Source organism: Coptis chinensis, chromosome 1 (assembly GCF_015680905.1).
Source record: "Coptis chinensis isolate HL-2020 chromosome 1, ASM1568090v1, whole genome shotgun sequence".
In the NCBI taxonomy this organism is placed as follows: domain Eukaryota; kingdom Viridiplantae; phylum Streptophyta; class Magnoliopsida; order Ranunculales; family Ranunculaceae; genus Coptis; species Coptis chinensis.
This window is the reverse complement of record NC_141456.1, coordinates 12,651,431-12,664,882: the sequence shown is the minus strand read 5'-3', so window position 1 is coordinate 12,664,882 and position 13,452 is coordinate 12,651,431. Positions and strand designations below refer to the sequence as shown.

General features: G+C 35.1%; 1 protein-coding gene across 1 annotated transcript; it reads right to left on the bottom strand.

Annotated features, from left to right (window-relative positions):
- Positions 1-519: 519 nt before the first annotated feature.
- On the bottom strand, positions 520-2,440 carry LOC147522217 (UDP-glycosyltransferase 708G1-like). Its single transcript, XM_086560007.1, has one exon. The coding sequence runs from the start codon at positions 2,280-2,282 to the stop codon at positions 906-908; it is 1,377 nt and encodes a 458-aa protein (XP_086416133.1). The 5' UTR covers positions 2,283-2,440; the 3' UTR covers positions 520-905.
- Between the last annotated feature and the right edge of the window lie 11,012 nt (positions 2,441-13,452).

The window sequence follows — 13,452 nt, the reverse complement described above, 5'->3', positions numbered from 1 at the left end:
TGATTTGTAAGTCTCTCTCTCTATATATATATAAAAGCTCGCGCACATTCTCTCTTCTCACTATATTGCTCCATTTTGCACCTCAAGTAATATAATTGGATCCTAAAAACCCTTTGGAAAGTCCATACTGAAGTTTTATACATGCTGGTCGATTTAGTAACTCCAGTAGGTAGCTAAAGTTATGACTTCGAATCCATGGATTATAGTTGAATGTGACATATTGGAGGAAGCCGAATCTTTTACTCATGCATACAACTGCTGATCTGCACCTTTGGTTTCATTCAAGAGTGCATAGGACATACCGCTGAAGCCCGGAAGCATTGAACGTAACATAAGATATAGGAGAAATAGTTCGGTTTTATTCAAAGACCAACTTTACCAGCAAATAGAAAGGCACTGAATGCAAAATCAGGCCAACAGAAAAATGGCCTTCAGACCAACAAAAAAATGGCCTTCAGACCTTAATCCATTTATAACAGATCTGAACATTCAACAGTAAAACACATGCTAATTTTATGATTTTCCTTCATAAGAATTATTTCTTCATTTCCATGCAAAACATATGATAATAACGCAAATTATCCATGAAATTGTATTGCTCAACAAACTCACATTCATAGTCACATGGCACACCGCACACAGGTGCATTATTCACAACCAAAAACAATAGGTAAATTAAATGGAAACTTATAGTCTAATTAAGGAATTGAAACGTATATTAAGCAAAGCGCAAAGAGTCAGCTCGTGATTGGCGACGATGATTTCTATAATGTCGGGATCAAGAGACAATCCTATCAACAACACGAGCTAATTCCATGTCATTTGCTTCAGACAAGCATTCGCTAAATCACTAGCAGACGCGTTCCTGTCAAACGCACTTAAGCAAGAAACGGTCTCCACCGAAATTATTCACTTGGCTCCAAAAATTTCCTTAGCCTAAAAAAACCAGCCTCAGAACTCCCACCTACTCCTACAGCTTTCCTAGCCTCCTCTCTAACTTTCCCAGCTTGCAATCTCAATCCTTCACTTCCCATCAGCTCTTTAATCTTCTCACCAATCTCTTCCCCTTTCACAACAACTTCACCACCCCAACCCCAGCTCTCATTCCAAATTCCCAACCCACTTTTCCTCACTACTTCAGCATTAATCTTTTGGTCACCACCTTGAGGCCATGCTAACATAGGCACACCATTCCATGCTGCTTCACTCACTGAGTTCCATCCACAATGACTCACAAACCCACCTACGCTTTTGTGACTTAAGACTTCACCTTGGTCAACCCAAGTTTTTAGTGCCAACCCCTTTTCTTTGACTTTCTCAATAAACTCAACTCCTAATACTTCTTCTAGTCCCTCTTCTTCCTCTTTATCAACTTTTTTATTCTTCACTACCCAAACAAACCTGCACCCACTTCTCACTAACCCTATACCCAACTCACTTATCTGCTCCTTTGACATTGCTGTTCTGCTTCCAAAACTTACATACACCACTGAACTATCTGGTTGATCATCAAGCCATGATAATGGTGATGAACCCCTTTCAAATTCACAAGGTACTAATGGCCCAATAGGGATTATTGGAGGTAGTCCATTAACTACTTTTCCCTCACTAAGTGCACCTGCAAGTGACTCTGGCTCAAAACTTTCAAAGGTGTTAACAAGAATCCCATTTGATTCTTTCATCATTTTTCCATTTTCAAAGAACTGTGTAGCGAACAGAGTAGTGAAATCTAGTAGTATACTTGGTATCCAAGACTTGGGTATTTTTTTTGATAAACCTGGAATGTGGACTTCTTCACTTACTTCAACAAGTGAAGGGAAGTAAGCTAATAAGCATAACATCTTCGCAGAAGAAGTAAAGAGAATGAAGTTGGGTAAGTGAAGATCTGAGGTAATGGGTAAAAAAGCAGAACACAGAGTAATATCTGTAACAAGAGCAGAAAGAGGTGGAACTGAAGAAGTAAGAAGTGGAATGAGAAGAGAAGCAGAACGACGTATTGCTTCAAATTGAAGGAAAAATGGGTCATTAGATTTAGCTATTGAAGGATCAAATGGAAGAAGATGGAATTGCTTTGAAGTGACTTGAGGATAAGTTGAGAGAAACTTAGAAATGAGCTGTGTCTCAGAATGTGAAACTGTTGGGTAAGTTGTTATGAAAGTTAGTTGATAGTTTTGGTTAAGGAGTGAAGAGGCTAGTCTTAGAAATGGTGTTAAATGACCCATACCTGAACTTGGGAGAAGTGCTATGTGTGGTGGTGATAGGGTTTTGCTGGAATTTGACATTTTTTTTTAAAGTGAAGTGGTGGTTGTTGAAGTTGTTTGATGGTGGTGAGCTAGTTTTGAGGACATGGAAGTTTGTGAAGTGATGAAGCTTATTAAGACTACAGGAATTGGTAGGTTGGAGCAGTTATTTGCCGTGAACTTAATTTTGGATCAGAAATATACAGATTTATGGATAGGATAATAAATCCAACAGTACTAGGGGGGAAAGAAAAAATCACTATTTATTTACATATAATGATTTGAATATTTGATTGCTTGGTGAAAAAGTAAGTTTGAAACCTCAGATTTGTATGCTGCATTAATCAAAGGGTCCTACCATTTAGGACCAAAATTAACTGGCGTACCGGTGATTGATTTAGACCAAAATGTTTGTTTTTTAAGTAATTAAAGCTACTTAAGGAAGAAAAATAAAATAGAGTAATAGACCATACGAGATTGCACCGTCTTCTTCTCCAACCTTTTCTTCCCCACTTTCCACCCCTGTTTTCAACTAATGAGAAAACTTGGAAATTGAGAGGTTTAATTCTTCCAACCTTCCTTAATTACTTTTCACTATTTGCTTATTTATGAGCATAAAGACTGTTTTTTTTTTGAATTAGATTGGTTTGCCCCCTTTTTTAACAAAGTTTTCTTCTTTTGCTGCCAATGATATTATCTTCATCAATGTCAACAAAATCTATTTCAACTAAACAATTTTCTGTGCTAGAATATTTGATCCCAAACTAATCTTGGTCCTCTTCAACACCCAAACTTAATTTTGTGATGTAAGATTGAGACTTGGTTGCCAAAAAGAATTATATGTTGAATTCGATTCTTAATTTTGTTTTGTAGGGACTAGTGAGTAGGAACAAATTTAAGTTTTCAATTTCAATTAGAAAGGTGAGGTTGTGTTTCCAAATGTGTCTCTGCCCTTGAATATTTGTTTTTGGGATATTTTTGGATTGTTGTAGAAAAACTCGTAGAAAAATGGGTAGTTGGGTAGCATGGTCCTGCCCCCAAAATGGGCAGGAGTAGTAGTGCAGGACGCTAGCAATCCTCGTTGTTTAAGAGCATTCCCAATGTAAACCACTCTTATTCACTTCCACTTCAATTCTATTTCTCTTCTTTTCCACCGTTTTAGTGAAAAACAAAGTGAGGCTGCCCAATGTAAAAGTGTTTATTATTATTGGATGGGATGTTTGATTCTATCTGAATGTAAAAATCGAAAACGCGCCGAACGGAATAAAACATCCCGTCTAAAGTTTAAAAAAAAAACCGAAAAAAAGTCGAAAAAACACGCGAGACGGAATGAAACTTTCCGTCCGAAGTTTCCAACTTAGCTACTATCTCGGTTGAAGATTTCACTCTCGTATTGACTTGGGAAAATAGTCACCTTGATATTCACCTTTGTACTGGGCAAAAGTTTTTGACCATTTAGAGGTGAATATTGTCACATCCCCTTGATATTCATCTGTATTGGGAATGCTCTAAAGCAAAGATTTCAACCAAACACGTTAGATGCCATGCTTGTGGAAAATTGGCAAATAGACTATCTCGGTTGAAGGTTTCACTCTCGTATTGACTTGGGAAAATAGTCACATTGATATTCACCTTTGTATTGGGCAAATGTTTTTGACCATTTGGAGGTGAATATTGTCACATCCTCTTGATATTCATCTACATTGGGAATGCTCTAAAACAAATATTTCAACCAAACACATTACATACCATTCTTGTGGAAAATTGGCAAATAGACATTAAGTTGCAACCAATGTTTTGAAAACCGAACAGGTGATTGAACCGATTTTTTGTTAAAATGGTTCAACCATGGTTCGACTTGGTCGGGCCGATTGATGTTTATTTAGCAAATTTTTTAATAATTACAATAATAAAATGAATAAATACATGTTTTTATTCAATATTAATTGGTAATATATCAAAATGAACTTTTTATATAAGAAATACATAGTAGCATATTGGTTTGGAGTTTGGACAATCTTGTTTAGTGTTAGGTTCAACTCCATTATACTCAAGTTTTAACTAATCGAACCGAAAATTTAATTTACCGCAACAACTAATCTAGCCACAAATTTCAAATTTCTGAGATTCACAACAGAATCACATGCATGCATTTTTCAGAGTCAACTAGGGCTGTCAACGGGCCGGACTTGAACATGACTCACCTATGTCCAAGTCCTGCCCAAATTATATTTAAATTTAGAAGGTCCAAGTCCCGGTATAGGTCCCGTTAGACATGATCGGATTCGGGCCTGGCCTAGGTCCAATAAGGTTACATGGAAATAGTGTACTCACCTATGTCCAAGTCCTGTGTAAATCTATATATATATATAAAAGCTCGCGCACATTCTCTCTCCTCACCATATCGCTCTATTTTGCACCCCGAACAATATTAGTGGCTCCTAAAAATGAGGAGGTGCTAATAATTAGTTAGACCTCCCTGCATTTGTTTAAATCTCCTTTCTCTATCAAGTAATTATATTTATCTCCCTGACTTAATTAACAGGCCAAAAACATATTAAACTCCAAACTACCAGAGAAATTGGAAACCCAAAAGTCCCACACACAAAACATCTTGCCGGCCCTAAACAAATTCTTCTCACCTTGAACACAGCAGCCTTTCTTCATAGAAGAAAAAGAGAAGAGAGAAAAAGCAAGAGAACCAACTCAATTTAGAGAGAGGGAGAGAGAGAAAATAGCATCAGCAACACGAAGAAGCAGTTGAGGTGCAAGAACAGGAATGCTTGAAGGACTATACAAACTTCTCATGCGCCGAACACAGGAGTTTATATATTCTACTGCATGAGAATACAACTATGAAAACCTATTTGAGGGGAACAGAAAAGATTACATTAGCGTTGAGCTTTATTACCAAACACCCGTTACTTCAAATTTGAGAAAGGACGTTAAGTAGAGCTGCTTTTGGCTTATAACTCTAAGGGCTTGGCCTTACTCATAATGCGTCGCTCACCTATACTCATATCCACCATTTCTCCCCCGAGTCATTCCCAATCACTAAATCCAGACACCGAACATCTTTCCCATTGTCCGCATTGCCAAGCCATCTCCCTTAATTCCATCATTTTCCTCATTGCCTTTTTCAAACCGCTCTGGCTTGAACATCGTCGGCTCTGACCACACCTTGGAATCTTTGTGAAGAGCCCATTGGTTAACCAGCAGTATTCACCATACCTTTTGGTATGTCATAACCTACTATTGATTCATGTGGAGCTAAAAATGGTTGAAGACTACACATTCTGAGTGTCTTATATATAATGATAGGTGGTTTGGGCGGAACTCCTTGATTTGTAAACAAAACGTATACAAGCAATAGGTTTTATGGCCAATATGGAACTACTGCTAGAACGGGAGGCTTTGGAGCTAATGGTTATGATCCGCGGATCAATAGCCGTGGGCTTTTTGGTGTTGATACAAAATACAAGAACAAGGGTAGAGGCGGTGGCTTCTTTGGATATGGAAATGATAATGTGGATGGGTTTAGTGAGATGAGTAGAGGGACAAGAGCATTCAAGAACCAAAAGGGGATTTACCGGTCACTTTAGCTGTGAGGGGACAAAACATCTCATCAGATGCTAACAATGAGGACAAAGATACGAGTGCATTTCCAGATAGGGATCAATATAACAGGGAAGAGTTTCCTTTGGACTATTCTGTAGCAAAGTTTTTCATTATTAAATCATACAGTGAGGATGATATCCATAAGAGCATCAAGTACGATTGTGCGGGCAAAGACACCCAATGGTAACAAGAAATTAGATGCTGGGGACCAGGAAGCTCAAGAGAGAAGTGGTGACTGCTGTTTATTTCTATTCTTCTCTGTAAGTGATGATCCACATCTCTAATACTGGCGGTTGAATTTGTGCATGCTGTATGGGAGCTTGACAAAATCAGACTTAATGATACTAAGGCAAATTATGTCTCATTCAGATCAGATATTGATATTTGTCCCTATCTTGCTTTAGAGAAAATGTTAAGACGTAAGAATCATACTCCCTTTTAAGAGTTTAATCATGACCCCAAAATCCATATTAATGCATGAACAGTGGGTCTATGTTAGTGACTTAGTTCTAGAAAATGAGATAGTTAGTGGGATTATTTTTTTTTTCAATAATGAAGTTAGTGGGATTATTGTAAATGTTTCACACAACATGCAAATTTCCAGAGATTGACATTGAAAATATGACGTACTTATCCATATTGTTTTTAAAAAAATCAGTGACATAATTTGGAGTCTGGTAAATAATGGTGTGAACTAGAAGTGATTAATTAATTAAATAATTTGTTTATTTTGTTCATTGGTTGGTTTGTGCAGGTAGTGGATTATGGTGTTCATAAGCTATGGGAGCACAACAATATCGGGGTATGAATTCTACTACCCTAATTTAGTCTGTTTGTTTATCAAATCATATAGCTCGCACTTTTAAGAACAATTTAACCATGATATCCTCGACCGTCCAAACTTAAGTTTGCAAACAATTACTTGCAAATGAGTAAGAATGTATGTCTTCTATTCAGTAAGACTTACTAGGAGTACCTTATGGTGTGAAGTTATGATGATTTTTTGCACTTAGTTGGAAGCAATAGAAAAGTAAATACTAATAATAATAGATCTCTTGAATGGAGAAACTAATATTAACCCCTACAAAATCTTTTTCATAGTTAATTTGTTTAATAGAGTATCTATTGCGACCTTGCTCCCCGGCCCTCCTTCAAAACCCACAAATCTCCATCCTTAAACATGGTATTACTATGAGTTATTATTATATTGCTCAAGGATCGTAAAGTTTCCTGCTCTAGCCTGTACATGTGAAGAAAAGTTAAGTAGACAACTAATTAGATATTGTTAATACTTACGTACCTTTTGTTTTGTGATACATATACTGATCTTCATAATATGATTCTATTCTCTTATGTTATTTCGTTCATGCTTAAGATTTATGTCTATTGGTCCCTTTATAATTGAATGTCAGGTTCCATGTTTTGTGTTACATTGTTCCTTTCTTTTTCCAAAGATATGACTTTCCGTTGAAATTAAACGAAACCTCTCTAGCATGCTACACTATGTTAAATATATTTTTTTGGATACTTTATTGAATAAATAGTATTTGCATTTCCTTACTACTCTATGAGAGCTCATATCCTACTTTGTTATCCCAACATCATTTTCATCTTCTACAATCTCATGTCCTTTACCAATGACAGTATTAGAATGGATAATTGGTCTTTGGGTTTTTTCCTTCATAAAAGGTAGAGATGCAGCAACGATGCTTGCATTAAGGTCCATATTCTTTTAATTGTTTATATATATATATATATATATATATATATATATATATTCTTTGCTTATGAATGTATTTTTCCAATATAAAGTCAATAGTACGAATTCGTGTTTGGATGAGAGATATCGGTTGGTATGGCGATTTTAAACCATGGTATGTATAAATAAGTCCACACACAGACTCACAACTTATGGAGCCAGAATGAATCTTTTGTAGCATATGTGATTATGTGGTTTCTACTATTTCTTACTAAGTAGCAATAGTTCGATATAATTACCGGGATTGAAAACATGTTTTTAAAGATCTTTTTGCATGTGATTTTGTTGTGGGATTTCCACATTGTTAAATAGGGTGTTAGAGTGGTTCGAGATAGAAATACTCTTCTCTACTGTTAACTAGACCACTACGCCTCTCTCAAAGCTCATAGCACTGATATGTAAGTTACAATATCTTTCTCTCTTCCCTATATCTATTCTTTGTATGAGGAAATTTGATTTATATATAGCTAGGATGTTTTCGATATATTCCAGGGTTCTTGGTCACAAAATAACCTACACAAAGGATCAAGATATATAATTCAAATCTATGTTGATATTTGTACTTTAATTTGTTCTCAACTTCCACTTCCTTTCACTTCTCTGGTAATTATATAAAAATATCAGCCATGCATGTCTTTCCAACGTCTCTCTATTGGGATAAGTGGACGAGTCAAACTCATTATGTCCTGTACTATTGTTCTTCTAACTCATTATCTTAAGCTTCTGATAGATTTTCTTTTTTCCATCTCATCACAGGCTTAATTAATAAGTAATTTTTTTAATCCCTTTTGTATGTGCAAATGAATTTTTAAGCAATTTCTATAAACCTCCAAAATTGGTTTTTGGCCTCCAAATAATATTATAATATTATGTAACAAAGTGGTTTTTTTGCGTATAGAATTCTGGGATGGTGGTTTTCTAACTTTAATTTTTCTCTGTCCAAATTATATATATTCCACGCATTGTCTTCTTAATTAGCCTATTCAATTGGCCTTTCTTATTTTTTTTTTACTAATTGATATACACACCTAATCTTTAGCCAATATCATTTATCAGGAAGTGAGGCGCTTGCTCAACGGACTAAATTCTGGAAAACAACTTGAATCAGTTAGTCTCCATGATTCTGCAATCAATCTATTTTCAAATTATGACACTTACATGTAGGTAAACTGTGACTCTAAAATACTTCCAATTGTAGCTTGAGGTAGCTTTTGTGCCGCTTATGATAAAGTAGATGGTAAGACATACATGGTCCAGTTATAGCTTAACCACATTAACGATATAAGAAAGTATCATGTTAGGGCTCAGATCTTTATGAAACTCGGGTAAAAAGAGGTGTCTCATGGGTAAGAAAGTTGTAATTTTTCTGTCTAGCTGCTCCAACTGGTATTTTTTCTAGAATCATCAGAGAAACGATAAAAGAGGCTAATATTGGGTCCATACTACAGTATAAGAAAGTATCCTGTTAGAAGCACAGATCAAGCGTTTAATCAACCTCCATTAGGTATAATTCAACGACTTTTTTATATTACCTTAGTAAAAAGTAAGGAATAACATGTCCAAAAGAAGTGCATAAAGTTGTAAGCTATGGGGTCTAGCAGTGGGCACTTCATGTGGTTTATAGCTATTCCGTTGTTGTTAAGGTCCTCTACCATATTTTTAAGGGTATAATAACTGTTAGGTAAGGTTCATTCTATTTTCCTCTACTTCTCAAAGAACTTTGTACACTGCCATTTTTAAGTAGGCACATATAACTTTTGTAGTGGGTTGACAGTGGGCATGGATTAACTCTATACCCATTGGTGCTATGTGCTTAAACACGGGGATCTACAGCAGGTAAAACTTGATGCATTTTGAGTTGAGCTTAACATTAAATTGGAATTGGATGGGAATTAAAATACGAAATGGATCCCATTTAGATAGGTATACATAACTCCATATCTTCTCCCAAATGTCTTTGGCCAAATATCAAGTGTGCCCCATGGCCAACTATTGCTCATAAAATTAGGTCCCACTCTATTAGCCTACCAAGATGCAAGCTGGATTACTCCTTTAAATGGTGCACCATGCTAGGAAGGATTTTCTTCACCATCTACTAATTAAATAACTTGACCATATCAGAACTTTTGGCTACAAATAATAAAGAAGACCATTAAATCCTACTACTACTAATTATACGTTCTTGGAAACGATAGGCACTTATTAAAATTCTAAACACCTCCCAAGATTTGTTAGTTTCTCATTCTTTTATTATTTAATTAACATGCCCTCCTCAAATTAATAAACAAAAGTAAAAACCTTTCGTTGTTCTCTTGCCTTCCCTAACGATCACTCCATCTTATTACAATAACTCTACGCCCTTTTCCTTCTCAAAATCATATTAGCATCAACAATAATAAAAGTAGAAAACATAATCTAATTTTTTGGCTTTGCAGAAAACTTGGTGTGTTGGTAAGCCTTCATATGATCAAGCAGGTCTACAGGCAAACATAGACTATGTGCGCGGTTCTCAGGTATTTGATTTCCATAAAGCACGATTTAGATAGTCTGGTGATTAATCGGTTAATGAGTAGTACACTATTATTATTTTTAGTTCATAATGATTTTTATTTTCTCATGTTACCCCATATTTTGAAACATTTGAAATACTTGAATCATCATCAAGGATGTTAAGGAAGGGTAAAAGGAGTTAGTCAATGATAAGAAGTCAAAAGGTCAAGATAGTATGGAGAAGAGGAAGATAGAGGCCGCGACTAGGAAAGGGAAGCCCTCTAAGTTGGGTCCTTCAACTGAAGCACAAGCACGAGCAACCAATCTAAGGGCCTTCAATCTAAGTTGTGTTTATCGACAAAAAAAATACTCACATATCAACTAAAAGAGCGTGAATGAAAAACTGATGTATTATAAAGTAAAAAAATAAGTCTCTTTCCCCCTATTGCTTTTGTAGTTTATTAGTTCCACAAAGTGTAAATATGTCGTCAAAGTAGCAACTGTTTCAACGATATTTACAAGCCTTGAGATATTTGAATTCTTGGTTTGTAGTTTACTATATTTACAATGCAAAGGTTTAGCGTTGAAACTTATCTCTCCCGTAGTTAAAGAGCAAGTATCAATTTCTTCTCTCTCCCATAGAAGACAAAATTTAGTCACATATTTTTTGCAATTCATCTCAATCCATCGCTGGAAGGTATGTACTCACAAGTAAGTAATCTCCTCTTATGTGTTTTGTTTTCACCTGAAAGTCCAAACACAATCAAATGTATACTGATTGAGTTATTCTTCATCAAACTCATAATTACAAATCTTTTGTTGCAAGAATTCTTGAAGAAAGTGAAAAGGTTCAAGTATAAAATGTCAAATGCTTTATTACAAATATAATTCGTGTTCTCACCTCTTTTTTTTTCTGGAAAACAAACAGTTCATTGTGTGAAGGTGTTCAAAAGGGCCTAGAATCACCGACATACTGCACTAGTAGGTATGCTCCCACCGTTGAGAAAGCAATGCTTCATTGCATGTTGTTTGAGTTAAATACTAATTTGTGTAGTTATTTGATGTTTCATTAAGTACATATTCTATGCAAATCACATGTACAATATGATTAATTCGTTGTAGAAACACCTAATTTTCGTAATTTTAGTGTAACCCCCAATGCATACCAAAAGTCTACAAAGCTTTTGATATCTGGTTAAGTTAAGGATTTTGGATACTCAGAACTTTTATAGACTTTGAGTTCTGTTTAATTGTCATTCGGGTTGAATTCTTCACACTAACTTTAATTTCTTTAACTTAAATGTTTAAGTACTTTGCTCTTCACTTGAAAGTTACCTTTCTAAATATTTTCCTGTGATAATTTTCCTTCACCATTTTCATCTGCTATTTCGATCATTTACATTTATTTTGGTTCCAATTTGAAATTGCATACATATAGATGGCTGTGATTTTGATCCTATGACCTTAAGTATATAGGCTTCTTCAGATTGACAAGGATTCATGAAATTCATGCTTTCAGTAGGAGAACTATAAGCAAGGGAAGCAGGCACTAATGGTTGTTTGAAGGTGATATGCACTAATGTGGAGGTTAGTTTAGACTCAATATAAATATGCTTTGCAGGATGGTATGTATACTAACATTTTTATAGGGGGTGGATTACCATATAAAGATTTTTGGACAAGATAAATCTATTTTATTTGTTGAATAACTTTGATAAAAGGACGCCTCACAATGTATAAATGAACTAATAGTCATGATGTAAATTATACAATGTTTTTTGTACATTTTAGTCGCACTAAAGAAACTAATGCCTTCTAAGGGAAGGAACTAAATTGTCTCGAGGCGTAAGAATGTTCTGGCATTCGTCGAGACGGTTAAGTAATTGGGTTAAACAATGAGATATTTATATTGTTATGATTTTTAGGTTATGACAGGATTTAAGTTTATGAAATATTGAAAATATAGAGGAGACTCTGCCAAAATTTTTGTAAGATTATTCTGTCTTTGTTTAGTTTGGGTTTTGTTTAGTTAGTCCGATCACGTCCCAAGTTTCATAATGATTGTAGATGTCATGTGTCTTTGGTAATCAATCATCATGAAATTTGGGGCGTGACATAGTTGATGGCAGATGACATGCACCTTGGTATTGTCTTAATATGGTAAAACATATAAGTAGGAAGCTAGCAGTTACATGATTCATCATGGGTTAGTGGGTAACGAATCAAGCAGTAGCTAGACTTGCTAGCAATGTTTTTGAGTGTGGTTGATGATGCTATTTTGAACTTTGCCCCTCTAATGAATGTATAATGGAAAAAACTCTCTAAGGTATTTATGATATAAGTCATTGAATGCAGCTAACAAGGTGTTCCTCTCTACCTATATTTTCTTCTACTGCAACTTTGGCTATGTGCACGATTAATAATACAATTAAGATTTGATCGAATTACTCTTAACTCTTAGGAACAATCGTTATACTCAAATAGGAAACAATCTTTTAAAAACAATATTTAGGAAATGTACTCAGAAAAATCCCTTCGTTTGATCGTTTCAAACATATTAACAGAAGACGCACGTAGGCTTTCTCCTTCCTCTTTAGTGTTTTGCTTCTATATCCTTCTTCTCGACTGCTCCAAGCCTCTTCAACAGGTGTAGTTATTTCACATATTAAATTAACCAGCCAATAATACTATAATTAACTTATAGCTAGGCAGTATTAACCATATAATAAGCTAGCCCAAAGCAGCTGATTGTTTTATTGTTTATCAAATAAACATTACATGGGTAGTATAACTCATTATACTAAGTTAATGTATAGGTAACTTTTCAACTTTTGGGATCGAGATTAAATAGCAATTTTAATTGCTATGCAGTTGCGTACAAGTGTTTAGTTACTTTGTACTTCTTACAATTATGGGTTTGTAAACCAACCATAAAGAGAGTAGGCGGCATAGTGAAGGAGGTATGCCCGCATATCATTTGTAAGAGGGTTTAATAGACCCTTCCAATGGTCTTGGCCATTAAGTTGCCTCCAATATTTTGCTATGTTAACTGGAATCTGCTATGTTCCGTTCTTAAGTTAAAGTTGGGAGGTTGTCAATTGTCATATTATTTTTACGATAACTAATTAAGCGAGTAAATAAAATTTTGTAATTGGAGTTTTCTACTCTTTAGTTATTTTGATTTTAAAATATGTCATGTTGAGATTGTTGATTGTTACAATGCTATTGTCAGTGGTGTTAAGTTATTCACATAGTATAATGACTTTGCGTTTACTATGTTATTGTGTGGTAGAAGTCTTTGATTATGTAAACTGTGTAGTAAAAGTCTTTGATTATGTGTTGTTG